The sequence below is a fragment of the Ammodytes marinus genome (genome assembly GCF_949987685.1).
Source record: "Ammodytes marinus genome assembly, chromosome: 7".
In the NCBI taxonomy this organism is placed as follows: Eukaryota; Metazoa; Chordata; class Actinopteri; order Uranoscopiformes; family Ammodytidae; genus Ammodytes; species Ammodytes marinus.
This window is the reverse complement of record NC_137211.1, coordinates 4,846,484-4,873,983: the sequence shown is the minus strand read 5'-3', so window position 1 is coordinate 4,873,983 and position 27,500 is coordinate 4,846,484. Positions and strand designations below refer to the sequence as shown.

The 27,500-nt window shown below is 40.5% G+C and overlaps 3 protein-coding genes across 4 annotated transcripts in view; 1 reads left to right on the top strand and 2 right to left on the bottom strand.

Moving 5' to 3' along the window:
• The window catches only part of gdi1 (GDP dissociation inhibitor 1), a 12,447-nt gene extending 6,463 nt beyond the window's left edge, over positions 1 to 5,984 (top strand). The window contains exons 9-11 of the mRNA XM_080031379.1: positions 1 to 47; positions 499 to 553; positions 1,578 to 5,984. The exon at positions 1 to 47 is cut by the window's left edge and continues 98 nt beyond it. Of these exons, the coding sequence (XP_079887505.1) occupies positions 1 to 47; positions 499 to 553; positions 1,578 to 1,730 (255 nt within the window). The 3' untranslated portion in view covers positions 1,731 to 5,984. The remainder of the gene's footprint in view (positions 48 to 498; positions 554 to 1,577) is intronic.
• The window catches only part of itih6 (inter-alpha-trypsin inhibitor heavy chain family member 6), a 21,645-nt gene extending 1,272 nt beyond the window's left edge, over positions 1 to 20,373 (bottom strand). The window contains exons 1-18 of the mRNA XM_080031378.1: positions 19,914 to 20,373; positions 18,807 to 18,842; positions 17,293 to 17,447; positions 14,593 to 14,703; positions 13,889 to 14,136; positions 13,130 to 13,299; positions 12,644 to 12,760; positions 12,182 to 12,353; positions 9,998 to 11,647; positions 9,853 to 9,879; positions 9,726 to 9,743; positions 9,419 to 9,466; positions 9,289 to 9,318; positions 9,128 to 9,157; positions 8,375 to 8,425; positions 8,138 to 8,251; positions 7,449 to 7,832; positions 5,967 to 6,247 (exon numbers count right to left, since the gene is read on the bottom strand). Of these exons, the coding sequence (XP_079887504.1) occupies positions 6,000 to 6,247; positions 7,449 to 7,832; positions 8,138 to 8,251; positions 8,375 to 8,425; positions 9,128 to 9,157; positions 9,289 to 9,318; positions 9,419 to 9,466; positions 9,726 to 9,743; positions 9,853 to 9,879; positions 9,998 to 11,647; positions 12,182 to 12,353; positions 12,644 to 12,760; positions 13,130 to 13,299; positions 13,889 to 14,136; positions 14,593 to 14,703; positions 17,293 to 17,447; positions 18,807 to 18,842; positions 19,914 to 20,033 (3,729 nt within the window). The 5' untranslated portion in view covers positions 20,034 to 20,373 and the 3' untranslated portion in view covers positions 5,967 to 5,999. The remainder of the gene's footprint in view (positions 1 to 5,966; positions 6,248 to 7,448; positions 7,833 to 8,137; positions 8,252 to 8,374; positions 8,426 to 9,127; positions 9,158 to 9,288; positions 9,319 to 9,418; positions 9,467 to 9,725; positions 9,744 to 9,852; positions 9,880 to 9,997; positions 11,648 to 12,181; positions 12,354 to 12,643; positions 12,761 to 13,129; positions 13,300 to 13,888; positions 14,137 to 14,592; positions 14,704 to 17,292; positions 17,448 to 18,806; positions 18,843 to 19,913) is intronic.
• A 2,257-nt stretch (positions 20,374 to 22,630) lies between these two features.
• Positions 22,631 to 27,500, bottom strand: part of LOC307252571 (6-phosphofructo-2-kinase/fructose-2,6-bisphosphatase-like) — a gene marked incomplete at both ends in the record, with an annotated part of 10,909 nt that continues 6,039 nt past the window's right edge. For both annotated transcript variants that reach the window (XM_080030277.1, XM_080030276.1), the window contains 9 exons: positions 22,631 to 22,690; positions 23,679 to 23,743; positions 23,832 to 23,894; positions 24,214 to 24,343; positions 24,819 to 24,923; positions 25,160 to 25,306; positions 25,878 to 26,085; positions 27,016 to 27,137; positions 27,237 to 27,293. In XM_080030277.1, the coding sequence (XP_079886403.1) occupies positions 22,631 to 22,690; positions 23,679 to 23,743; positions 23,832 to 23,894; positions 24,214 to 24,343; positions 24,819 to 24,923; positions 25,160 to 25,306; positions 25,878 to 26,085; positions 27,016 to 27,137; positions 27,237 to 27,293 (957 nt within the window). The remainder of the gene's footprint in view (positions 22,691 to 23,678; positions 23,744 to 23,831; positions 23,895 to 24,213; positions 24,344 to 24,818; positions 24,924 to 25,159; positions 25,307 to 25,877; positions 26,086 to 27,015; positions 27,138 to 27,236; positions 27,294 to 27,500) is intronic.

The following is a 27,500-nucleotide window of genomic DNA, read 5'->3' as shown; positions in this document are numbered from 1 at the left end:
GCTGAGATAGAGCCGGCACTGGAGCTGCTCGAGCCCATTGACCAGAAGTCAGTGTTTCATTAGTTTCAATGAGCATTTATAGATTCACTAACTTAGATTAGATTCATAAAACTTAAAGGTACAGTGTTTAGAATTGATTAGCATTTTCTTTTCAGAACAGACTTGGTAGAAATGGAATATAATTAGTTGTGAAGTACTTTAAACTAAATGCATCCTCACCTCATCACTTGGTATTGTGGAAAGACTTGAGGCAGTGGTGGATGAGGATGCCATCTTTAGTAACTAGCTTCTTGTCCTTAAAAGGCCACCTGAGCTTCTGTAAATTATTCCAAAGGGCGGGGTTACCCCCAGGGAGCATTGCATTCTGGAATCTCAACTAGATACCACTAAAATAAATATTACACACTGCACCTTTAACACTATGATGACATGATTTAAAATATTGGGATTGATAAACAGTATGAGTAAATGCTGTTGTTCTTTGTGATTGTTTTACAGGTTTGTGGCTATTAGTGACATGTATGAGCCCACGGATGATGGCACTGAGAGCCAGGTAAAATATTTTATCTTCACATTTTAAAAGCATAAAAAGCTATTTCATGAGAAAAACTAAATTGAAATGATACTCTTAGCCAGTAGTCCACACTAGCAGTATGTCCCTATGAATGGCAATATTGTTCAGTCAATCCACCACTTTAATCTAGTCTGAAATGTTTTCATTAAACACCACCATAAGGGTTAACAAGTGCAGTCCAGAGTTAAAAATCTGAACAAATATAAGCTGCATTGCTGTGACATTTGCTACAGATATGCAATCCTAGATGATAGATTTTCATTACTTTGGAAACCCTCCAACATTTCAATATTGTGCCACTAGCAGGTCAGAGTTTTCACTTCTTTGTGAAATTGCTTGACATCTTGGAGGATTGCCTTGACATTTTGGAACGACATTATTGGTCCCTAGACAATACATCCTAATGAGTTTGGTGATCCCTCGACTTTTTCTCTTTCACCGCCACAGGGTTGACATTTTGACTGAAAAACTGTATCGTTGAATCTACTAGATGGATTGCCATGAAATTTGCCCTAGAGGAAAAATTCTAATTTTGACTTTTGTGATTTTCTTGACTGATCCTCTAGCGACATCATCCGATCAAAATTTCACATGTTTCATTACCTTGGTTTAGGACCAAAAACAAAGTTATATTTAAACCATACAGTACAATAGTCTGATATTTATACCTCAAAAGGTGATGTATCATGATTCATTGGGAGGAACCATCAGAAGACATTCAGCACCACCATATAGCCGAAATAGCATGTTCCTAATTTCATGACCAAATTAACCATTCGACTGCCATTCTCACAGTCCAATCAGGCTCCTTTGAAGGGAACCTCGATTAGTTGACTATTAAGGCTCACCCCTATCTGTTTACCATCAGCAGGTTAACATATTCACTGTCCACTAAAGCTATAGCATTTAGCTCAAGCATGGCTATGTACTTGTACTTGGCCTCGCAAAGCTACTAGCATAGCTTTAGAATAGATACTCATTCATGTCATGTAATCTCTCCCAGGTCTTCACCTCGAGCACCTACGACGCCACCACTCACTTTGAGACGACCTGCAACGACATCAAGGACATCTACAAGCGCATGACGGGCAGCGACTTTGACTTTGAGAACATGAAGCGCAAACAGAACGACGTGTTTGGGGAGGACGAGCAGTGAGCGGGTTAGAGGGGTTTCCGAGGGAGGGCGCCAGGGGCTTTGGGAGAGGAGGCGGGGCTTAAAAAAAATGGCGGACAGAGCCGGAAGAGCAAAAAACACACAAATTGGGTGGGTAGCAGGTTTGTGTTGGGGAGAGAGTGTGTGTTTCTGAGCTCTGCCTGTCCTCAGCCATTTGCCTCCTTCTCTCTCTTCTCTCTCTCTCTCTCTCTCTTGACACGCGTATATGCTCACAACACACACACACTGTTCAAATACTCACACTCGCCTATCTCCGTCACCGAAAAGCAGGGTTGATATGGTCTTTCATTCCATTTTAGAAATTTACAGCATAATCATGTCTTAATATATTAATATTAAAAGCATTTCATTCTTTCTGTAACAATGTTCTCCTCATACCAGAGCAAATCATTGATAAGCTCTGACATGAGGGGATCTGTAATGGCTTTAGTGTAGAATCTTCTGGAAGGGGCCACTCACCTCCAGTTGACATGCATGCATCTTTTACACACACATGCACACACACACACAGTAGTATTGTACATAGACTAATACGACGACACTGCGGTATGAAGGCTGGACCCATTCCATGCATTTTGCTCCTGTCAACCCTGCTTTCACTTTTCTCTTACGTGGTCTTCTACCTGTGTTACTTTAAAAAGGACGCAACCGCGCATTTTTGGGCAAACATCTGTTGGTCGGGCAAAAAAAAAAAAAAAAAAAAAAGTAATGAAAAATTACATATAAATAAATGGGCCGTTCTGTCGACTGATAGCGCTCACTCTTTGCAATGCTGTTGTGTTCCCCCTGTGCTAGCGGGCAAGCTAACCAGTGGCTATTAACTGTCACTCCCCCCCCCTACCGACCCCTTCCCCCAAAAATACATTCCTTTTTATTTATCCTCTGTTGTGTGATGTTTAATTTTGAATTTGAAATAGTTTACGTTCTAACATTTTTAAATTATTAAGAGAGTTTTATTTCTATATATTTGGTGCACATTTCACTGGCTGAAGTTATGACGTTTACAGAGCTGAGGGTTGGAACTGTGGTCTTCAAGTCGAATATTTAAAAAAAAAAATTTAAAAGGGAATGTCACGAGAGAAGGATTTTTATCTATAGTGCTAAGCAAGGCTTTAAACGAAGTATTTCTGGGAAGATTTGGAATGAGTGATGATAAACAATCTTGATTCTGGCAAATTAGACTTGTTGAGAAGAGAGGAAGTGTGCCACGGGGGGAAAAGAATGTATGTGGAGAATGTTTTGGACTTGGAAGTTTTTTTGGAAAGTTTCACTTTTGAGTGAAGAGGGTGAAGACTGAAATTTCAGCTGATAGTGAACGCACCAGATAGAGTTCGTCTTGGTTGTCTCAACCCTTGTGTATGTCATTTAGATAAGTCATTCCCCTTAGGGACTCAAATCCTATGAAAAATTGTAGTAGTCGAAATAGCGGGAAAAGCTGGAAACTCCCATAACTTTAAAACGACTTTGTATTATAGCAAAAAAACGTAAAAAGTACGAAGCCACTGTTACAGGTGCCGCCCCACGAGAAAGAACCAAGATGCTTTTATTTGGTTTTAGCCTTAATTTGGGGGTCTTATTCAAATGTTTGGGCTCTTCTTAAAAAAAATGGACTGCTTTTGTTTTTAACTCACTGTTAGCGGAGGGTCAGTCTCGTGCCAAAAAATGGTGTGGCTTATGCTGTTATTGGCTGAAAAGTTGCTGACTATATTTAACGTAGAGTTTGTTCGTTGGTGTATGATGTCGCTCTGCAGATCTGAGTCAAAACCACAGAAGGGATATTGTTTTTTCTAACAAATGGAGGGCTGTAGTTGTTGTGTTTGTACAGCTAGAGCTGAGGCAGTCCCTTATATCTCTGCAATGCACGCTCACTCAAAGGCCAGATTTAATCGTGGCTTTGATTGTTGTTACACATCAAAAACGACAAAACACATTTTCCCTTAAGACCACTTAAGTAGGTTTCCGTTTCCACTTTATCCACAACTTCAAAAGGCATTGTGTGTTTGGGGTGTTGACGTGTCTTATTGTTATGCTCTTTATTATTTATTTGACTTTCACTGACGTACTGTGGAAAAAAGGTTTATGTCAAAAATGCTGAGTATGCTATGCTATTATGTTCCGATTGATAAAAATGGATTTAAAAAAAAAGTGATGCACACACTCAAACTTTTTATGTGTTTTTTTTGTTTTGTTTATTTGCTGTGTCTTTTAGTGATCATACCAGTGTCGCATCACGATTAAATATGATCATAAGCTTTCCTAAGAAACAGGTTTTGGATGGAAGGATAACAAGCAAACAGTCAATATACACAGCTGTGCGTCATTCAACATCGTGTGTGGTCTTCATCCTGGAAAAATCATTGTTACTGATAAAAACTGGAATACTGTTTACTCTTTGAACATAGATATACTATTCGAAGCCCCCTTTCTCCTAACCCCGCCTTTCCTCGGCATCACTTACTGTCCTTTGTCTTTTTATTTATTTATTGAAAAACAAAAGCCTTGTGTGTGGTTGTACTGTTTTTAATTTCCATCCAGTTTCGGCCTTTTGAAAAAAGCCACTATTGACAATATCCCTCGAATTGAACATAAAGAAAATAGGCTGAGTAGTAGAAAAAAACTTACTGTAAGTCCTTGTTTGATCACTAGTATGTGAACAATGCCTAATGTCTCGTGTAACAAATACAATGAATTAAACTATGAATGAAATGATAGTAAAAAATAAAAAGCACATGGCAAACCTGGAGAGATTTTTTGTTGTGTTTTTTTCTGTTTAAAAGATGTCAACTCCTACATCCAGGTGAGTAAACCGTGGTCGTGGGAAAATCATCTACACATACGAACAATAATATTTTATATACATTTGTACTATAAAAATACAGCTTATAGAATAATACAGTTTTTAATACTTACAGATGATTCTGAGGTAGAACAATCTGGCTTCGCCTAATAATCATTCCACGATTTAATATAACAATAATCTTGATAAATATCTTATACAGATTCTGTGTTAAGGCGAAACACTGCAGGTAAAAACATTGTATTTTTTTTAAAACCCTGGTCAATTTTAAGATTTTTGGCTATTTTGGTTCCATAACATGTCTTCTTTCATACTAGTTTAAATAAATGGTCCAAAATGTATATTAAAGGGTTTATTTTACTAAACCTTGTCTGTTTGCATCTATACATTTCTCCTATACAACCATCTTTAACGGCCATTATCTCAACATTCGTTTATTTCAATACTCTGAACCAAAAATATCACCTTCTAAAGCACTTACATCAACTAAACTTTCCATAATCATCCTTTGCACCATTCTGAAGGTGACGTCATCTTTAACTTTAAAATATTACCCTATTCACCTGCAGTGTCTGGCCTTAGAGACACTTTAACAAGCAATAGCAAACTGCTGCATTACCAACAGACCTGCACTGGTTGCCATGCGAACAGGAACATATTGAATCTCTAGCCCAGATACAGAGCTTTAATCCAATTCAAATTAAATGATGGAGAAGAGCAGCCATTCAGTCCGTCCTCATTTCACCATTAAATTCAGCTTCACTGTTTGACTGTAATCTCCAATATGTCACTCTCTCTCTTTCCCTCTTTTAAAACCACACCTGTGTTCCACTTCTGCTTTACTTAATATAACAGCCTCATTCGGAGACTGTGGCAACATTTCATTTTTAAGAACATTAAAGGTGTAGTCAGCGAGTCTGGAAAACTTGATATCAAAATAATTTTTTGTCAAAATCAGTGAATATCTCCTCACAATCCACTACTTGTCCGTACTGCCTGTGTGCTGTAAAAAATGTTTTATTGTGTTTATACACAACCTAGGCTTTGTTAAGGGGCATGCTGCTAGCTACGGTTGGCCCCCTTTCTTTACATACCCTTTGTTTACATTCCAGTTTACAGAGCCTAGGTTGTGTATAACACAGGATTTTTTTCCAGCGCACACACACAGTACAGACAGGTAGTGAGTGGAGGAGGTATTCACTGATTTTGAGAAAATGTGAAAAGCGCTCTCCTGAATTGCAGACTCCGCCTTTAAGCTGTTGTGTAGACTTGACTTTCATTTACACTTATTTTTATCCTGCACCAGCCACATATGCATATTGATTTTGCATAACAACACCTTTTCAAACATTTCATTTTAGCCTCATGGAGTCCCAGTTCTTGCTCATCATTTTGTCCAATAATATCACCATTAAACCAACCTGAGCTGTGCAGCAAAGAGGCGAGAATTGGGGCTAGAATTTGACCCGATCCACCACGTAGCTCTGGTAGGGATGGCCCAGTAGCCTCTCTACCTCGGCCTTGGGCACCACCCAACACTTGCCCATGTGGCGTTTTCGCACGGTGTCTTTCAGCGTCTTGTCTTGCAGGGTGACGGGCATGTGCTCCGTCCCGCCCCACCTCAGTACACCCTGGGCTGAGACAGACTCCTTGTGATAATCCTTCACTGCTGTAACAGTCATGTCCGCATGCTGAAACTGGCCTGTAGGCAGATAAGGACAAGGGTGGTGGTAAGTAACATTTACATCAAGTACATTACTCTTGCTCATGAATAAGTTTACTTTTTTAGATTTAAAAAATAAAACCCATTGTTTTAAGGTTAGACTGCAGGTGAATGGACGGACATTTTTAGACTAGCCAGTTGATTACTTACATTTAAACAAATAATTTGGTAACACTTTATAATAACTATCCGTTGTAACTCGTTAATAGATCATTAGTAAACTCTTAATTAATGATTATTAATGATTTGTTAAGTGTTTGTTAGCCGTTTGTTAAGGATTTATAACAATGGTAGATAGTTAATAGTTTAATAATTGAATCAGTTCATCTGGGAGGTAATCCGAGATTAACTGATCACGTCACGTTCAAGTCCATGGCATGCACAGTGTGTATTGAGTTTATTTAAAAATATTTGAAAATGGGGCTGCCCTCAGTTGCCCATGCACTGTGTATAGTCTATAGCCTATTTCAGCCTCGTCGGTATCTCGGATTACCTCCCAGATGAACTGATTCAATTATTAAGCTATTAACTATCTACCATTGTTATAAATCCTTAACAAACTGCTAACAAACACTTAACAAATCATTAATAATCATAAATTAAGAGTTTACTAATGATCTATTAACGAGTTACAACGGATAGTTATTATAAAGTGTTACCAATAATTTTTGTATTAGGCTACAGTTTTTCATGTTTGAATAGATATGCAAATTTGGCAATGTCTAGCTAATTATTTTGTATCTCTTTAAAACCAAAAATCAGATAATATCAGATACCAGTGGCGTCGCTAGGCTGTTTTCTTCAGGGCTAAAGCCCTTTCTGACGGTCCTCGAATGTCCCTCGTTTACCGCACGAGCAGTAAACAGTCAGATCCATATAGGTAATGTAAGATCTGTCTCACTTGTATTAATTTTGCTCTGATATAACTTGACTGGAACTTTAGATGTCTGGGGATAAGCAGCACAGCAGTCAGGTAGCTATTTAAAGCTATAATAAACTGCCTATTTTGTTTATTTAGGTAAAGCATTTTGAATTTTTTTTGCATGTGCAATAAAGTATAGAAATATATCCTTTTCCGTCTTGGGCTAAGCCCCAGAGGTTTTAGAAAACTAGAAGCGCCCCTATCCACAACTGAAGTAAAACTAGTGGCATTAACTAACAGTAAAGAAATAACACATACCCAGAAGGCCTTGCGTTGAAGCGGACAACCCCCGTCCGTCTATGATGTAGAATCCCAGGTGAGCCATCTGCAGGTAGCTGGGGTGTTTATATTGATGAAACAAGATTAAAAACCGCACATCTTTGGCTAGCTCCACCCAGCAGCTCTGATGGTTGTCCACAGTAACAGTAACGCCCTGCCTCGTCACAGACCCCTGCTGATTGGTTGGTAGGATGTCCCGCCCCTCTCCTTCCACCACTACAGCGTCCATTGATAACGTTATCATGATGTCACCGGAGCCGCCTGTTGCCGTGGAGATGGTCAGCTGGTCGAAGTATGTTCTGGAACGTTCTTCTACGCCGTGCCTGGAGGGAGCCCCCATTAGATGGCCGTCCACAATGATCCCTTAAAGCAGTAGGGGACACACTATTAGTAATACACTTAAAGCTATAGTGCGTAACTTCTGTCGCCCCCATGAGGAATTCTGAGTAATTACAACACTGTAGGGGTGTCTACATCAGGTAAGCCATCAGTCATTGCGCATGGATGATATTCCTTCTGCTGTACGTCTTTGGTTTTTTCTTAGCAGGAGAATCAACAACTGAAACATTTTGTGGGTGGTTGTAATTACTCAGAATTCCTCATGGGGGCGACAGAAGGTATCCACTATGGCTTAAACTGAAAATATAGATATCATTTTTTAAGCATACCTCTCTCCGGCTCCTCCAACAGTCTGAGCACATCATTGGCCCGGCCGTCTAGTGTGAAACACAAGCTTTGACGCAGCTTTGGCAACTGGACCACAAAGTGAGGATCTCCATCAACTACAACAGACAAACAATTAACATTAATACATCCAGGTGAGTAAACCGTGGTCGTGGGAATGCAATATTCAAATGGCTTTAATGGTCTGATTAAAAACAAATAAATTAACATAGGTTCTTGACCTGATGAGGAGAAGACCCGGACTGTGCTCAATCTTGATGGTTCCGGAGGTTCTAAAAGCACAAGACATTCAACTGACTTCCAAGCACTGAAACCAATGACAGGGCCTCTACAATAAAATACACATTATAATGATAATGATAATAATGGATTGGATAAATATAGCGCTTTTTAAGGCACTCAAAGCGCTTTACAGGATTCCAGGTTCCATTCATTCACACACTGTCATACTGGTGGTGGTAACTACGATAGTAGCCACAGCTGCCCTGGGGCAGACTGACGGAAGCGGGGCTGCCATTCAGCGCCTACGGCCCCTCCGACCACCACCTCAAACATACAGCAGTCATACACATTCACACCAGACGAGGTGGTGGAGTGTCTTGCCCAAGGACACAACAACCACAGTTATTATTATTCAAGACATGCAGTTAGGGCTGGAAATGAAAGTTCAATACGTATGTGGCACCGACTGAAATGCCAGGATACCATCTAAAAATGTATGTGTGGAGTTGCAGTGGCTCAGGAGATAGGACATTTGTGGTAATCTGAAGGCAGTAACTACATTTCAGCTTATTTAAAGTATCATTTATTGATTTTTGTCAAATGTTTTTTAGCCTAATGTGTAAAGACATCTTGTATCGAAAAAAGTATTGTTCAGGAACCAGTATCAAAGTAAAGGTATCGTTATCGGTATCGATATTGACATTTTTTGAACAATACCCAGCAGCTGTAATTAATACCCAATAAAAACTTACCAAATGTTCCTGTGTCTGCAGTTTCGTCCCCTAGAAATAAATGAGAAGATTTATTTGACATGGACATTTTTAAGGCCTGAAAAGCAATGACACGACTGCACTGGTAATGCAAGCAGTGCCTCCACAATCAAAATGTTAAATAATACCCACTATATGCTTACCAAATGATTCTGTGTCGACAGTATGGTCCCCTAAAAAATAAATAAGAACATGTATTTGATATGGAACTTTTTCAGGCCGGTAAAAGCAGCTATAGAAAAAATACACCGCTTCTGAGGATTTCAAACTTACAGTCATTATAGTTGAGGTCATAGTCGTAGTCATAGGTTGCATCATAGTCTGGGGAACCAATGAGAATCTGAGTTTAGGACATATATACGTAGATGCTCATAAAGGAAGTTAGATTTTTACCGGGAACAATAAGAAGCATTAAAAGGTTAAGTCAGCAATTCTGGAGAAAGCTTGTTGTCAAAATCCTGTCCGTATGTGTTTGCGTTGGAAAAAAAATCTGGTGTTAATATACAGACTATATGATCTGATTTTGACAAAAAGTGATTTTTCCAGAATCGCTGACTCCACCCTAAATATCCATACTCACCCTTCACAAGGTCAATATCTATAAAAGATAGAACATAAGATAAATTTATTTTTTGTTCCAATGCTAATCATGATATATTACAAACAAAAATATTCATTTTTTGAATTCCTTTCGACCAGAACTTTACCTTTTCTCTGAATGAAAGTAGAGACATCTAGTGGACAGAAAAATTTTGCAAACAATTAGGAATAAACCTACAGAAGTCTGCACCCTTTTATATCCATATTTTCTGATTCCAGATAACACAAACAAAACCAGTGTGAACCACTTACCCAGAAGCCCCGCTGCCTCCCACAGTCTTGGCCCGTCCGTTACCCCCGGCATTGGAGCGAAGGTAGCCGACACAAATGTTGCGATCTTAAAGTCCGTCTCCAAGCTTGTGTTGTTGTCGTCCGCTATCGGAGCCGTTGCCGGGGTGGGAGAGGTTAGCAACGGAGACGCCAGCGACGGCATAGCAACTGTGACGCTTTCAGATCGCTTAGGAACTTCTGGGGCAGATGTGGAGCTATTTACTGACTCTAACACAATAACTTTGACTGGAGGGAGGGCTGTTTTCACTGTCCCAGGCTGTGGGGGCAATGGGATAGGGTCGGTTCTGACTAAACTAGGCCGAGATGTGGAAGTGCTAGTGGTGATTGTTAACACTGTGGTTGTTGTAGAAGGAGTGGTTGTTTTTAAGGCATGTGGTTGGGGTGTGGACACTTTACCAGGTGCGGGGGGTGGCGCTGTTTTCAAAGCATTCTGCAGAAAGGTGGGAATCTTACCAGCAGGGATAGGTGGAGGAGGAGAGGCCGCCATTTTGGATTCATTTTGTGAAGGAGAAAGCTTTTTTCCCGACAATGGCGCAGGGGCAGTTTTAACTAAGCTTGGACTAGTGGTTGTAGCTGTGGTTTTCTTGGACTGCGAAACCACTGTTTTAGCCGTGGACGTTGGCAGTATGTTTTTTTTAGTCGGTGGTGTATTCGGAGGTGGCTTAGGAGAGTCTGGTCTTGTTTTCTTAGGCTTAGATTTAGAATGTGAGCTAGGTTTCTTAGCAACACGGGCAGCTGATATTTTGGTGGAAGCAGTTGGTGTTGTCGTTGTTGATATTGTCGTGGTTGTTGTGGCTACAGTAGCGGTTGGTTTTGTTGTGGTTGGAGCAACTTCCTCTTCATCCGGCTTGACCACAACTAAAGAAGTGACTGGCGTGACAAAGTTATACTTGAGGGAGAGATTGGTGGCCTTCTCTGCCAGTAACCTCTGCATTGCCGGGTCGGTAGCATTTAGTTTGGCCTGTAGCAACTCCTTGATTGTGAAATACGCCCATAGACGATTCACGATATTAGATATCCCATCTGAGCCTCCCGAACAGTCTGGCAAATCTACACTTCCATTCCCCTTTGGCTGGGATATCAATACATCGTTTTCTAACTTCACACGTTGTTTTGAGTCAGTGGCGGACATCGACACCTTTAAATCCTTAGTCCCTGATTTGACCCTCCCTGCCACCACCAATTCGGACCCTTGGAAGTAGTTAGGGAAGAGGGATTGGGTTACGTCAAACGCCTGTTCATCCAGGTAGGTCAGCTGGATGTCTGAAAGCAAAGGGCTGGCTACTTCATCGTAAAAGCCCTTCAGTTGTAAGGCCGCGTCTGCATCTTCATACACCATCCTAGCCACGCCACGGTTGTCCAAAGCCAGGCGTTTTAAAAGGAGAAAGTCTGCGTCATCTCCGAAGGCAAGGCCGAACAGGGACGCCGAGCCCAAAGCTTTATTTGCGTTGTTGAGGATGGTGTCTTCGGCAGTGACTCCGATTGTCGCCTCACCGTCGGTTAGGAATATCACCAGAGGGACGCGACGGGATGAGGTGTGTTTGGAAGAGGTGGGGGATGAAGGGTTGATGAGTTGGGCCGCTGAGAGCAGAGCCGCGTTTATATTGGTCCCTGGAATACAGAAGAATGGAAAAATTATAGTAGTAATGTGTTATCATGTTTGGTTCATGAGTTATGATGCAAAATGGTAAGGTTATGGAGCCAAAGAAATGGCCTCCATGAATATTATGGCCGTTTCCCACGGGAGGCATTTGTCGTGCCTCCTAATGCATTCTCAATGGAGAGGCGAGCGGGCAGAGAGAAGGCGCAGCGTTCTGTCAGACGGCACGACAAGCGGGCACAGTCCCGTGGAACTGTCGCTTCCGTGCTCAACGAACGTATGCGCGTGCTTGTAGGAGCCGTTGGAATAGTTGAGAACTGTTTATCTGTTTATCTTTTTTATAGAACTGTTTAGCTCCTCCGCCCGTAACTTCACACGGGGAGCGCAACTTAATGCCGCGGGGCCAGGCGACAATGCGAGTGGAATGTCGCCTATCGTCTAAAACGGCCTTTATATGCCATTTGTCTGTTCTGAAAGATGCCAATTCCCTTTACACACTGCACCTTTAACTTCATACACACATCTTAAACATAATTTATACTCACATCCTTCTGCAATGATCCTTTTCACAAAGTCTTTGGCGTCTCGTACGTTCTGTCGAGTGGCCCGCACCGTCCGGCCTTTCCTCCAGGTGTGAACCTTGTCTGAGAAGGTGATGATGTTGAAGTGGTCTCCCTCTCTCAGGTCCCCCAGAATGGTGCCCATGGCCTGTTTGGTCTACTGACAGAAAGCATTCAAGTTACTGACAAAAAATTCCACATAAACTTTGCAGAATATTAGTTTTTTATATGTATTGTTGTTATTTTTTATTTTACTAACTCCTGTCTTATTGTTTTTATTTATTTATCATTATTGTGCAGCTAAGTAATTCAGTCCAATTTAAGTCCCCACAAGAGGACAATAAAGTATAATTTTTTAATACAATTGATATTTTAGCAACGTGTCTCATCTTGGAATTGTAGCTCTAGCCAATTGAGTATGTAATTGAGTATGTTTGTCCACGTTACCTGTTTCATCTTGGTGCCTATCATTGAGCCACTGATATCAATGACAAATATAACATCTTTAGGGACCACAGGAAGACCTCTGGGTGCAAAGTAATGCACAAAGTAGCCATCATACGCCTGGGAGAGGATGGAAATACAAATATAAGACGGGCATAATACAACCTTTATTGGTACGGAAAACACAATTGTAAAGGTGTCAGCAATTCTAGAGAATGCTTGTTGTTAAAATCACTTTTCATCAAAATCAGTGAATAACTGCGCGAACCACTACCAATCCGTACTGTGTGTGTGTGTGCTGACATTTTATTTATTCGATTTTGATTAACAGAGCCTAGGCTGTAAATGAACAATCAATTTTTTCCAGCAACCAAACAGTACGGACAGTTAGCAGATTGTGAGAAGATATTAACTGATTTTGACGTAGCGTTCTCCAGAATCGCTTACTGCACCTTTAATTTCATCCAGAAGTAAAAAGCTGCTCCTGACCTGTATTTCCCCCATGAAGTCTCTGAGCTCCACGTCGTAGTGAATGATGAAGTCGGCGTTGAGGCCTTTGGAGGAGAAGCTGTTCTGCTGCTTCAGAGTGGGACTGTAGCGCACGCGAGCACAGCTAGCGCCTCGCTCAATGTTACTGAAGGCTGGGGCGTCTGCGTCACCTGCAGGGAAGAAGTATGTGTTTCTATCCATGTAAAAGTAATGAAGAAGCCTAGTGGTTAATGATCTAATGCATTTAAGTTAAGGGAACTGTTTGACATGTTAGGAAATTGTTCCTGAGAATTAGATAAGAATATTGTTATAATACTCATGTATTTACAGTAAATATTAACATACAGCCAGCAGCCATTTAGCATCAGGGCCAATCAAAGCAGACAGTGCTTTTTTCAGAAGGCGGAGCTTAAAAAGACAGGCCTTAAAACGGAGCGTTTCAGACATAAGCTAAAAAGAGGATCTTAAGCAATGGCCCTGTGAAAAATACAAAAGGTGTTTAGGACACGACAACATGGAAACATTTTTGAGTAGAAACCCAAATTACAATTTTGAACCTAAAAATGAACATGATACGAGACCTTTAAAAGTCGCTCATCCTGATTAACCATCTCACAGTATATGCTTTAACCAAAATAATAAAATATAATAAAATAAAATAAAACAAAATAAAATAAAATAAGCTTTGTTTGTATAGCCCAATATCACAAATAGACATTTGTCTCAGTGGGCTTTACATTCCATACAATATGATTTTACCTTGAGCGGTGTTGGAGAGCAGTCGGCTTGTCCTGAGTGGAAGGACCTTAATGAAGCTGATTCCGGTCCCCTCCTTTATACTGACGTCCAGTGTGAGGTTGTTAACGGGCTGCCCCGGCCTCAGACCCACACTCAGCTCATAGCGGCCCAGTCTGCGCTGGAGCAGCTCCTCATAGGTCAGAGAGAAGAACATCCGAGCTCCTGATGGTACGGACACTGCCACTCGAAACTTCTCAATCTCCCTCTCTCTGGAACAAGGGAAAAATAAATCACCATATTGGATTGGATGTATCAAAAACTTCTACTTTGTGGAGGTTAAAGCTATAGTGCGTAACTTCTGTTTGCCCCAATGAGGAATTCACAACAATAATGTCTGCACGTCTACTTGAGGTAAGCCTTCGGTGATCGCGTATGGATTTTATCCTCCTGCTGTAAAACAAGTTTTTTTCTTAGCAGTAGCCTAGAATCAACAACTGAAACATTTTGTGGGCGCTTCTTGAGCTCCTGTCAGGGGTCAACACCAGTTTGTAAATGCTGCCATACTGAGAAATACAGAGAGGGTTTTGTGGAGCTGATAGGCTTAATCAACTTTGTGTCAATTAGTATAGCAATGTCTTGAATGTAACACAAAGACAAACATTTATATGAAAAAGTTAAGCACAAAAGCTTTCAAGAAAATAATAATAAATGTGCCTGGGACTGACTTGGTAGCAACGAGCCCGGCTGTTTTCCCTTGCTTCTTAGCAGCGTCGTAAATTTTCCTGGCGGCAGCTCGTTCCGTCACCTGGGCAGCGTACACCTTTCCATTGGAGGTGCTGATGGGACACAGAAAAACACCAAGAAAACGCTCTCTGTGTGACTCACAGTAGCCAGGTTATATTACAGAAACACACACCTGGCCTGCATTGAGTTGGGGACCTTGAGGAATCTCCAAGTTAAATGTATGACTTTGAACACAAAATGTAATGCCAACATAAAATCTGTGGGCATTTTAAAGTCCTTTTGATTAAAGAAAAATACATAAACTCACATTAAAATAATAATAGCTATTGTAAAGTGTGTGTGTATACTCCTAATAACAAAATCATAAATAACTTATTTGTCACATAACGACCCCTCTACATGACCTTATCTGGAAAACATGTTTCTGACTTTGAGTATTTATTTTATCCTATAGACCAATAAAAAATGTTCACACCTTTCGACTTTGTAAGGAAACTCAATACTCTACAGGCCTTCTTTTGAGAATATTATATTCAATGCTTTTTTAAATGCTTTCAACAACCTGCGTGTAGCCTGTTGATTTACTTCATTTTCGCTCCTTGTATTTCCAGAGCAATCAACAAAGCTCCCTCACAAACACACATAATGCCTGTTTACAAATGGCGTTTGTGCCATATTTGGACGATAGAGGTGGGGTCATAAACAGGGTGAATGGAAAAGAGTAATTTCCTTCTCAAAACACCATTAATTAGGAGAGATCTTCCAGCCCGATGACGCTCTGAGGGAGTGTCGCAGCCTACCAGCGCCATGTGCTATACTACGCCCAGCCAAATCCTAAAACCAAAACCACCGCCGCCTCGAAAGCTAGATCCAATTCACACACAGTTCACTTCCTAGACTTTTAGTGACCACTGATGTCACATGAGAAGGTGCTAAATTAAGGTCAAGTCCCTTTGAACAAATATATCCAAAGAGAAGAAAAAAAACTAACTAAAATAAACCCAACGGGCTTGAAGCGCTGTCTTGTTTGAAGGAACAGAGCAGAATGGCATGAGAGCTAAGGGTGGAAAAATGGAGGCGCTTGTATTTCTATGTGTGGCTGCTTGGTTGGTTGGCAGAAGGGGGTTCAGGAATGGCTTGTACATCAGTAGTGACATGCACACAGAACACAGAGCTCTTAGTGTCGGACGCAGAAATGCCAAAGAACTAACGCAAAACATTTGCCACAGCCCAGCTTTTTTCCCCCCTACGGGTTTAGCCGATTTGGTGACGTGCAAACGGCCTATAGGTTCTGTGTGTGTGTGTGTGTGTGTGTGTGTGTGTGTGTGTGTGTGTGTGTGTGTGTGTGTGTGTGTGTGTGTGCGTGTGTGTGTGTGTGAGATGTGAAGGATAAAAAAGCTGTTCCAGTCTCACACATACTTATAAAAAAATCTAAGTCTACATCCACCTCCATGTAGGCACGCATACCTGTACATACAGTAGATGTAGGTATGTGTGTGTGTGTGTGTGTGTGTGTGTGTGTGTGTGTGTGTGTGTGTGTGTGTGTGTGTGTGTGTGTGTGTGTGTGTGTGTGTGTGTGTGTGTGTGTGTGTGTGTGTGTGTGTGTGTGTGGGTGGGTGTGTGGCGTATCTAAACTGGCAGGCTGCCTCAGTAAACTTTGCGCGGGGGTTGGCTGCATGGGCAACCTCCTGTCATTTTCTCTCTATTAACTTTCTGACTTTGCTCCACAAAGCCCTGTATTCATCTAGCCTCAGGTCCCCCCCTCCTCCTGACCTGTTTCCGCTCCCAAATCCAGCTCTAGGCTCCGTGTTTGGCGCTGCCGGGTTGACTTATTTGTTTTGTTTATATTTAGCAATTTTTAAAGGAGAGTGGTCAGTAATCAAAATGATGCATCTCCTCCGAAACCCGGAATTATCCTTAGTTACATAATGTTTTATTCCTGGATTCTACCCATTAAGGAAAAACATTACTTCTAGTTTTTTCTATTCCTCACCATGTTACAGGGAAACGTTATTTCTGCAGGCAAGAAATAATATTTTTGGCAAAAATTATATTTCCTTAATTTTCCTTAAAGTTCTTTGTACTCTCCAATTGTGGTGTGGAATATCATCTTAAAACCATTAAATTCAGTGTGTAATATAGGTGTTTGTTGGTGTCAACTAGTGGTGAACGTTCTAGATTACAACGCTCCCTTGCCTACCCCTCCTGTTCGGAGAATTTACAGAAGCTATGGTGGCCTACAAGGACAATAAGCTATAGTTACTAAAGATGGTATCATCCACTAGTGCCTCCAGCCTTTCCACAACATCAATTGATGAGGTGAAGATGTATTTAGTTATTTATTCTACAGTACTTCTTCTTCGTCTTTCAACAGGTGCATTTACGATGGACAACCACTATATATAAAAATGCATAAGGTTTATCGATGTGCTACTGTAGAAACAAGGTGATCCAACATAGCATCGCTCCTTGCTCGATTTAAAATGCTTCAATGATTGATGTTTGGTTGCAATGCCTGACTTCTATTGAGATATTAAGAGATCAGAAGTGACGGAAATAGAAACAAAAGGACACTCAAGAACACTTCTAAACAAATGTAGGATGTACTGATACGTAGATGTTTTACAGTGTATGTAACAGAGAGGCAGTGACAGACAGCATAGGGTTAGCATTAGACTTACATGGTGAAGTTGGAGATGAAAGCAGAGGAGGGCAGGTCCACCTCGAAGGCAGCCTCCTTGATGATGGGGAGCTGGTTCCAAACTGAGCTCTGGACGGTGGTGACAGCGTAGCGGGACACTACCGAACACTTCACATGGTAGTCTGTCACCTTCAGCTAGGGACAACAATATGCAATTGTCACTTAAAGGAATACTTCACCCGTACGGAGCAGGCGTTCTATCATTATAGAATCGCTATTATAATATAATGAATGAGGTTTTTCTTCCCTCAGTCTTTCCTCAGTCTTCCCTTGGCCCAGCTGTCCTGTCAATCCTAACCTTACCCCTTTTACCACGTGTGATGTCACACGTGGGAAAATGTAGGGTTAGACAGTGAAACCATAAAACACTCTTTCTGCCTTTTCTCAGGCTAGGATGAACCGATTTGTATCATGTTTGCACATTTATACTACATAGGATCTCAGAGTTCAATACACCTTCATCTTTCCACCGATGAAGTAGGTCTGAAAGCACTGAAGTTGAGGATGTATAGGAGAACCTTATCACCTTGGAGAATATCAATGTTTAACAGTACGGACGAATCAAGAAAGATTATAATAAACATCACACTATAGGGCTTCCTCATGAAAATCAATGAATCGTCAGTCGAAACTCCCACAGTTGATATACTGTAGTAGTAAAGCTAGGTTGGCTTGGAAAACGATAAGGCCTAACTTTTTATTTTATTTCCCCATATCAAGGTTTGCCCTACTCAATCTGGTGAATCAACAAAACAACACAGCAACTGCATAGTGTATGTGTGTGTGTGAGTGTGTGTGTGTGTGTGTGTGTGTGAGTGTGTGTGTGTGGGTAGGTGGGTGTGTGTGTGGGTGGGTGTCTGTATCTGTGTGTATGTGTGTGTGTGTCCGCCCCTTGTTTACCTGGGTAACGCTGGCGCCTGCTGATGACCAACCATGGTCAGCACAGGCCACATCAGCCCCTCCAGCCATACATACAGGAAAGCTGTGGCTTGAGCTATACTAACTGAATTACTGTAGGTTTTCAGGGGATTTCTTCACAGTTAACACAGAAGCAAACAGAGGGGGAACCCACAGTGGAGCTACTGATGATAAATAATGAGAGATGGAGATTCTGTAGGTCACTTTGTACAACAGGACTTAAAGGGGGAGTCAGCGATTCTGGAGAATGCTTGTTGTCAAAATCACTTTCTGTCAAAATCAGTGAATATCTCTCTCCATGATCTGTTACCTGTCTGTACTGTGTGTGCGCTGAGAAAAAATCCAGTGTTAATCCACCTCCTATAGCCTCGCCTCTCCGGGCATGTGGCTAGCTACGGTGGGTGCCCTTTGTTTATATACCCTTTGCGTATATATCCGTTTACAGAACCTAGGCTGTATATAATCATCACCAGATATTTTATTTTACCTTGTATTTTGTGTCTCTAGGAGCTGAAATCGTATACCAACAACTAAAGGAATATTTCACATTTCATGATAGTCCTTGCACAAACTTACCGCTGGTTTTGTTGCTTTGCTTTGACGTTTTATTCTCTGAAAGGGAAAAAAGGCAGTAAGTCAGTCCAGGTTGGTCCAGTGCATGGGTCATATTATGAGATGTTTGACAAGTGTTTTTAAATATAGAGGCTGCTGGCACATTGTTCACATGTGGTGTATAATACCATTAAAGGTGGAGTCAGCGATTCTGGAGAACGCTTGTTGTCAAAATCACTTTTTGTCAAAATCAGTGAATATCTCCTAACGATCCACTACCTGTATATAGTGTGTTCATACACAGTCTAGGCTCTGTAAATGGGCATGTTGCTAGCTACGATAGCCCTCTTTGTTTACGTACCAGTTTACATAGTCTAGGCTGTGTATTAACATCAGATTTTTTAGCCAGTGCACACACAGTACGGACTGGTAATGGATCGTGGGGAGATATTCACAGATTTTAAGAGAAAATTATTTAGAAAACAAGCGTTCTCCAGATACACCTTTAATTGGCTGCATCGTTTGTTCCAAAGGCTTCCCTATTGAAGTTAGTCTCGACAATCTGCCTATATGTGAGGGGCTGGGTCAAGATTTAGTGTCAAAATAGTCTGAATCAAAGCCATTCATGAATGGAAGGGGAAGTGGAACGTTAAATAAATGCTTTCACTGTACACAGGGCCGGCGAGGATTGCACGGTTTTCTCAAAATGTTAATTCTGCAGACAAGTCATGGCCTGTGTCAATACATTACCACATATCCTGGGAGTCATTGCTGGGAATATACAAAATAAACAAACACCTTTAAAGAGAGGAACCGCTTTTATAGGGACACATAAAAACGTATGGAATTTATATAAAAATATAGAAACTGTGTGGCATCTTCTGTTCTGCCTATGTGAGCCACTGTGCTGGCAAGAATTTGGAAAACATTGAATTTAAAAATATTTTGCAAACAAATAGCATTACCAAAACTTTATATTTCAAATGCTAAATTAAATGACATTTTATTTGTAAAGTTACATGGTCCTCTTGTCTGTATTCAGCCTGGTTTGACGGACAAGTGTTATTCAGAAAATTGCAGCCCTGTCAAACAAAACTGAGAAAAACAAAACTATTAAAACATATATCCTACCTGTAAGAGAATATCTGCTCCAGGCTTCGCTTCATAATTCCTTGATAATCCTTCTTGCACGTAAAAAGTGAAGAAAACCAGAACGCACTGAATTTTTAAGCTCATCATGTCCAAAGTCATTCAGGTTTTAAACTCCAAGCTGAAGTAAGTTATCCAGTGGTCTCGCGTTCAGCTCGTGCAGCAGTAGTAGTAGGTAGGTTTACGGTGTGCCTGTGCATACCTCACATTTTACACACAAGTCATTTTCTCTTTTTATTTGCAAGGGGGGCAGTCTCTCTCCCCCTCCCTCACTCACTCACCTCAGCTGAATTTCAACGGCGCCACTGCAGTTACAATGACAACATGTATGTTGGCAAAAAAATCCGTCAGGTGTTGTGAACAATCAAAAGATTGCGAGAAAAATTAAAAATAACGTTCAGACAGTTCAGTCAGAAAGTTGCGTGAGTATGGTGAAAGCAGCGCCCAGCATGAGTTCATACAGTCTGTGGTTCGTGCACACTGGATATTTTCGCGGACTGTTGCCACCGAGGTGCGTGAGAAATGAAGGATTATTAACCCCTACTCGACTATTTCAGGAAAACACCTCCGCCCTCCTCTCTGTGGGACTGCTCCGAAAAACTCTCTCTAGACTGTCAAATCCTTTTCTTCAGTATAAGTAGCCTACAACAGCGAATAATATAAATACTCTGCTACAAGTTGGCTCAAAATCCTGCACTGAAAACGTCCTACCTAAATGTAGGCCTATAATAAGGAAAATGTAGCCTGTTGTATTACTGTAAAGTGACGGTCCTACTAGGCTAGTATATATTAGATTAGATTTTCATAGTTTTTGCATAAAAAATACTATTGTCAAAATAGTCAATAGAAAACGTAAGTTGTCAATCAACTTATCGATGAATTGACTAATGTTTCATATGTGCTTGTATTGTACGCCTACATACTGTTGGGTAGTATACAATATTTTATCAACTCTTCATGTTCTAATAATCGAAATTCTTAAAGTTAACTTAAGTTATCAGATAAATGCAGTGGAGTAAAAAGTAAAATATTTCACACTGAATTGTTGTGGAGTAGAAGTAAAAAGTATAGCATGCAAAGAAAATATTCACATAAGGTACAAGTGCCTCAAGCGTGTACTTAAATACGGTACAGTAGCCTACTTGGGTAAATTTAGTGACATTCCACCTCTATAAACTATAAACTACGCCCAAATGTGACTTTTCATTTCCCTTTAGTGCTCTTTCACAATCACTAGCTGAACGGAACAGAACATTGGTCTGTGTGGGAGTTATTTTGTTCAGTTTAACTTTTCCAAGGTTGAGTTAATAACATGACACGGCTGCCAAGTAAACACCAATGGGCCTTATGTGACTTCTATTGTGGATTTATTTTATTCACAATTACATGTTGAAGGCTTCACATCATGGACAATATAAATATCATTCTAATCCGCCGAATGTTTGGCACCTTATCTACATTACATCATCATTACCCAAATCTGTAACATAGGCTGCATTCCAATACCCATACTACTCTACTATTCAGTATGGAACAAAAAAGATTTAGGATTTCCCGATTCTTGTGGCCAGATTTAGTATGGTTAGAAATACCCCATTTTTAGTGTTGATAACAGCATGCTATTTGGGCGATTCTGACCCGCAATCCAGTGTGCACCAGAAGTGACGTCACATCAACGGAGCCTCCATATGAAAACAAACGGGGATAAAAGCAAGAGGCAAGATCAAGGTGCAATGTTATGATGAAATAAATAAGTAAAAGTATGTCGCAAGTGTATGCCTACTGCATCCTAACTAGATTATTTTCATGGTCAGATGTAGTAGTATGTAGAATTGAAGAACGAAAGAGTATGCGATTTGGAACGCAGGGATTATGTTTTGTTTGTTTGGGACCTGTCCATGGTGCTGATTCCCACCTCTATAATTAGATTATCAATCCCACACTGTTGTTATCTGTATAGTCAGATATGCATATAGGAGTTACATTGTGTTTCTTTCTCAGTGTTAAAGGGTCAGTGATTGCTGAGAACGCTTTTTGTCAAAATCACTTTTTTTATTTTTTTTAAATCAGTGAATATCTCGTCACGATCCGCCAACTGTCCGGCATGTAGCTCTGTAAACTGGTATGTTTACAAAGGGTATTTATCAAAGGGTAGCTAGCTACATGCCTTGAGTGTTTACAGAGCCTAGGCTTTGCATTAACACTGGATTTATTTCCAGCGCGCACACACAGTATGTACAGGTAGCGGATTGTGAGGAGATATTCACAAATTTTGACTAAAAAGAGTTATGACAGCAAGCGTTCTCCAGAATCGCTGAATCCACCTTTAATACGCAGCGCATTTCTTTTTCTTCTCTAAATCATGTGTAAACAATGTGACAATTTCCAAATGTTTATAAAAGCAGACTTTAAGATATTTCAAGGAACATTTCACACACGTTGAAAACAGAATGTCCAGTGCTTGTTCAGCTTCACATTTCCAGTCATTGTAAGAAGATCATGTGCCTCTGTAGTGACGTTTTAACAAAATAAATTAATATACAGGCATGGCTAATATAGTCCCATTTCTATCTCCTCATTTTCTGCTACATTTGCTGTTTGTAAACAGTCAATATTTTAACTGGAGTGCAATCTAAAATATTTAGTGAAGCTAACACGTAGCATCACATGCAGTGTTGATGTTTCTCGCAAAACAGCCTTTATATGTGGTCAGGAACGGTCACCAAAGCTTCCTCTGGGTTTCTGTTGATGTCCACATTCTGTAACGAGATAAAACACACGTAGTGAAAGTCTATTTATAGCAGGATTTGATTATTGGCTTGTCCCCAAAGCAATAAACATACTCATTCCTACCAGGTTTTTAGCCCATATGTAAAAGTAATACAATTAAGTATACTCAAACCAGACACACTGCATTAAAAATATTGTCAGTACTGTAAAAATACTGGAGTGGGCCCTTTTCTCCCACAATGCAATGCAGTTAAAAGAGGAGGAGAAGCTATTCGCAGCTGAAAAACAAATAAATACATTGTGGGTTGTGGTGAAAATAAACTATTTAAAGACAACTTGTAGGGCAAGTTCAAAGTTTCATGTATTGCTTAATTTCCTGTTAGTATAAAGTGGTTGCGAGTGGTGGATATTTTTTGTATAGTAATTGCCTAAACAATAGGTAGTACAGGCTGTACAGAATTAGATTGTGCTCTGTTGTTTTTCAGATTTAAATACATCTTGATAGTAGTAACCTTTGACATGTTTAAACACAGTGTAAGATTTGCACAAGTATACAAGTAGCAAAAAGTCACCAAACTTCCTAATTGATGGCAGTGCTTAAAGTTTAAAGTCTTTAAAGTCACACCAGACCAAGTGAGATAGTGGCAGAAAAAAATACTATATGTGTGTTTTATTGTGTAAAGGAGCTTCTTATTGCTTAGGAATTCAATATTTCATTATAAGAAAGAAAGAATGAGAAAAAAAAATCCAAAGATACATAGTCTTACTTTAAAGTTTGTGATGTTTTCTTACACTTTTTTTGTTTTAATCGTTCAAAAATAAAGGAACGGAAGAGAAAAAAAATATCAGTTCAGCAATATGTTTGCTCATTACTCAGTACATAACACAATTATTTTCAAAAATACATTCAAATGACAAAACATTACTGCCTACCATCACGTGTATGGAATGTATCACAGACCAAAAGTCGGCAAAACCAAGTAAGTATCTCTTATGACAAATGTAGTGGAAACTCACCACTGGCCGTTCTCTGTGTGTGTTCACAGCTTCAATATTGAGGAAAAATGACTCGATTTTACAACCTGGGATTTAAGAGAAAGTCAAACTATCAGTGAAAGATTTACAAAGATTTGAAACATCATACACTGAAACACTTACAGTACCACCTACCATAGGCTATTGGTGTGAGTTTGAGCACTGTGTGAAGGGGGCATTTAAGATAAGGCAGGTCATCTACAGAGGGAGGAAAATAAGATGATTCATTAAGAGTGTTTGTGGTATTGAAACAACTTTAAAGCTATAGTGCGTAACTTTTTTATAAGAATGAATGTCGGTTACGTTCAAGCCATTGGCAAATTAATTGACACAAAGCTGATTAAGCTTATCAGCTCCACAAAACTCTCTCTGTATTTCTCAGTATGGCAGCGTTTACAAACTGGTGTCGCCCCCCCAACACTGGCGAAGGAGCTCAGAAAAATCCCAAGAAGCGCCCAAGAAATGATTCAGTTGTTGATTCTACTGCTAGAATAAAAAGCTGGGTGGATTTCTGTACCTGCAGGTTTGTCCAGGAAGTAAGCCAGCAGGCAGCGCATCACAGCCTGGTGGCAGACAACTAGGACATTCTCCTGCCTCTCCAACTCCATGATCACCGGCTCCAGACGATGGACAAGGTCTTCATAGGACTAAACAAGACACAATATAATTGGAGAGCTCATCAATTATTCAGCTAGACGCGTACTATCTTACTCTCCCAGTCCATTTGACAAGAGCATGTGCCCTTTGCAACGTTTTAACTGACCCTGTTTGACTTTTGCCACATTCTCCTATAATGAATATGTCTGGCAGAATATTGATGGTGAAGGGAGTGCACTTCTATATTAATTTTGCTTTTGATGGGTCGGATGAGATGGTCGATACCATTCCCATACATGAAGCTACAATAGGAACAAAGTAAACTTAGCTTAGCATAAAGACTGGAAACATGGGGAAACTGCTAGCGTGTCTCTCTCCGAAAGTATCTAAAATCCACCTACCAGTAGCCTACTTCTCAAGCTTACTAATTAATACATTAGGCTGTATGTTATTTGCAGGGCTTGTTCATAAATACACGTCTCCAGGCTGTAGCATTACATTAAACATAACAGACAGCGCTCTCACCTCTCCCCTGGGGTAACGGTAACGATACTTGTCCTGGTCCCTCATTGCAAACTCTGCAGGGAACTTCTCCTGAATCTCCTCATAGGTCATGTCCTCACATACGCCCTTAGTGACAATGTTGAGATAATGGCCGTTAAAGATGGTTGTATAGGAAAAATATACAGACACAAACAGGTTTAGTAAAATGAACACCTGAATAATTGTGCATTTTAGAACTTTTATTTACAGTAAACTAGTATAAAAGAAGACATGTTATGGACAGCATAAGATCTCAAATTTGATTAGTGCTTGAACAAAGGCAATGTTTTTGCCTGATATGTAAATTCATTTTATAAACTCACAGCATCTATCTCGTTGAGGGCCTTCCACTGCTCATACTGTTCTCCCAGAGCCTCGGCCGTCTGGATGGTTCTCCTCATGTGGCTGGTCCACACCTTCAGGTCCTTTATATTCTGACCTTTGATGAAGGTCGCCAAGGCGCTGGCATACTGCAAACAATGTGTACATTTAAAAAAAAACTGTTGCATAAAATTATTTAAAAGTAGAGTTAGCAATGCTGGAGAATGCTTGATGTCCGTTTAAAAAAATTCAAAATCCTCCTTCCTATCCGCTACCTGTACATACAGTGTGTGCGCTTTAAAAAATACACAGCCTGGCTCTGTAAATTGGCATGTTGCTACCCATTTACAGAGCCTAGGCTGTGTAATAACACCCCTTTATTTATTAGCGCGCAAACAGTACGGACAGGAATCGGAACGTGAAGAGGTATTCATCTTTTTTTGACAAAAAGTTATTTCGTCAACAAGCTCCAGAATCACTGACTGCACCTTTAACTGCTCAACAACTCTAAATGTATAATCTTCTTTATTTTGTTTTATTTTTTCATTTACGTGAAGCAATACAGGACGAGACAGGTGAAAGACATGACATTAGGTGAGGGACATGACAATTTAAGTTTTCACATTTAAGACAGTACGGACGAGACAAAAACAAGCATTAAATCATTGCATATTTTCACATTGTTGTATATAACTGTAGCTAAGAACCTAATCTTCTCACCTTCATTCCGTTTGGCGAGAGGCGTGGGTCTCCCCCGATGCGTCCCACCAGGTTGAGCTCACTCTCCCCGTGGCGGCTGAGGTAGATGGAGCGCGGTGTGACGTGGATGTTCATGAGGTAGTAAACGATCCGGCTCTGAAGATGATCCTGGACCCGGTTTACCAGATATCTGCTGCCGACGTCAAAGATCTTGATGTAGGACAGCTTCCTGTTCAAAGGCAGCAATGTGGGAAGACAGACTTTTAAAATTAAAGCTATAGTGCGTAACTGTTCCATTTAAATGAATGTCGGTTACATTCAAGCCATTGCTAAATGAGTTGACGTAAAGCTGATTAAGCCAATCAGCTCCACAAACCTCTCTCTGTATTTTTCTGTATGGCAGTGTTTGCAAACTGGAGTCGCCCCCTGACACTGAAGAAGCGCTCAAGAAATGTTTCAGTTTTTGATTCTACCGCTAAGAAAAAACCTGGACGTACAGTACAAGTTATAAAATACATGCGCATCTGTATGAGGTAAAGGCTTACCTCATACAGATGCGTCGACAGTGCTGTTGTAATTACTCAGAATTCCTCATGGGGGCAACATAAATTACGCGCATAGATAGTAAATAATATGGATGTAGCATCCGGGCTGACCTCAGTTATTCACACGGCATCCAATAATCCTGGTTTGTGCGCGTCGCCATTTTGTGAGGGGGAGGGAGATAGCTGACGTATACCTCCGAGGCAAAGTGAGGGACAACGGGCGGAGAGCTGTCACTCAAGAGATCGCGCCAGTACAGTTTAACCTCCGATAAAATAAAAACTAGCGTGGTCCGAAAAAATTCACCCTCCTCAGTGTTGTCATGGAGATATGACATAAACATACAGACTAAAATGGTTTTGTGGACCAGGCTGTAAATAGGTTTAATAAGACTTTGAAAACGGCCTGTCTAACAAGTGAGTCAAAGAAAAATGGCTCAGTCTTGGTACCACCCCCCTAGTGGCACTTCCGGTTACTACAGTTGAGGTCACTTCCTTATTGGATGCTGGTAAAAATCGCTGAGGTTGGGGCTTGGTTACGCGCTATAGCTTTAAGTTGAATTTTACAGAAATGTGGGGTAATCAAAGTAACAAAGAAAATCCTTATAGGTCAGTACCTGTCCTTCTCATCGTCTATGGTCTTGTAGCTGGCTTTGTAACATTCAATGCGCTGGACGAAGTCTTCCATTGCCTCGTCTATGTCACGATTCACATAATCTGGACTCCCAAATTTGACTTGCTGGAAAGAAAAAAACAGTTTTGGGGAATTTAATGGAGAACAGTACATCCAAGCTTCTTCCAAACATTTAAATTTGAAAAATGTGATGATGCTTCTTACTTTAATATTTTCTGCAATAATTTCTGGGATGTCACAGATTGATTCCACAAAGAAAACCTGCAAACAAGATGTCGTTCAAATTGAATAAAAAAATCAATCCTTTATTTAAACCTTTATTTATACAGGTATTGCAAGGGAGACCTGTTTTCCTTTCCCACGTTACCATTCACACACACATTCATACACCGATAGCAGGCTAACTATCGACATTCACACGAGGCAAGGTGGGCGAAGTGTCTTGCCCAAGGACACAACAACTATGAC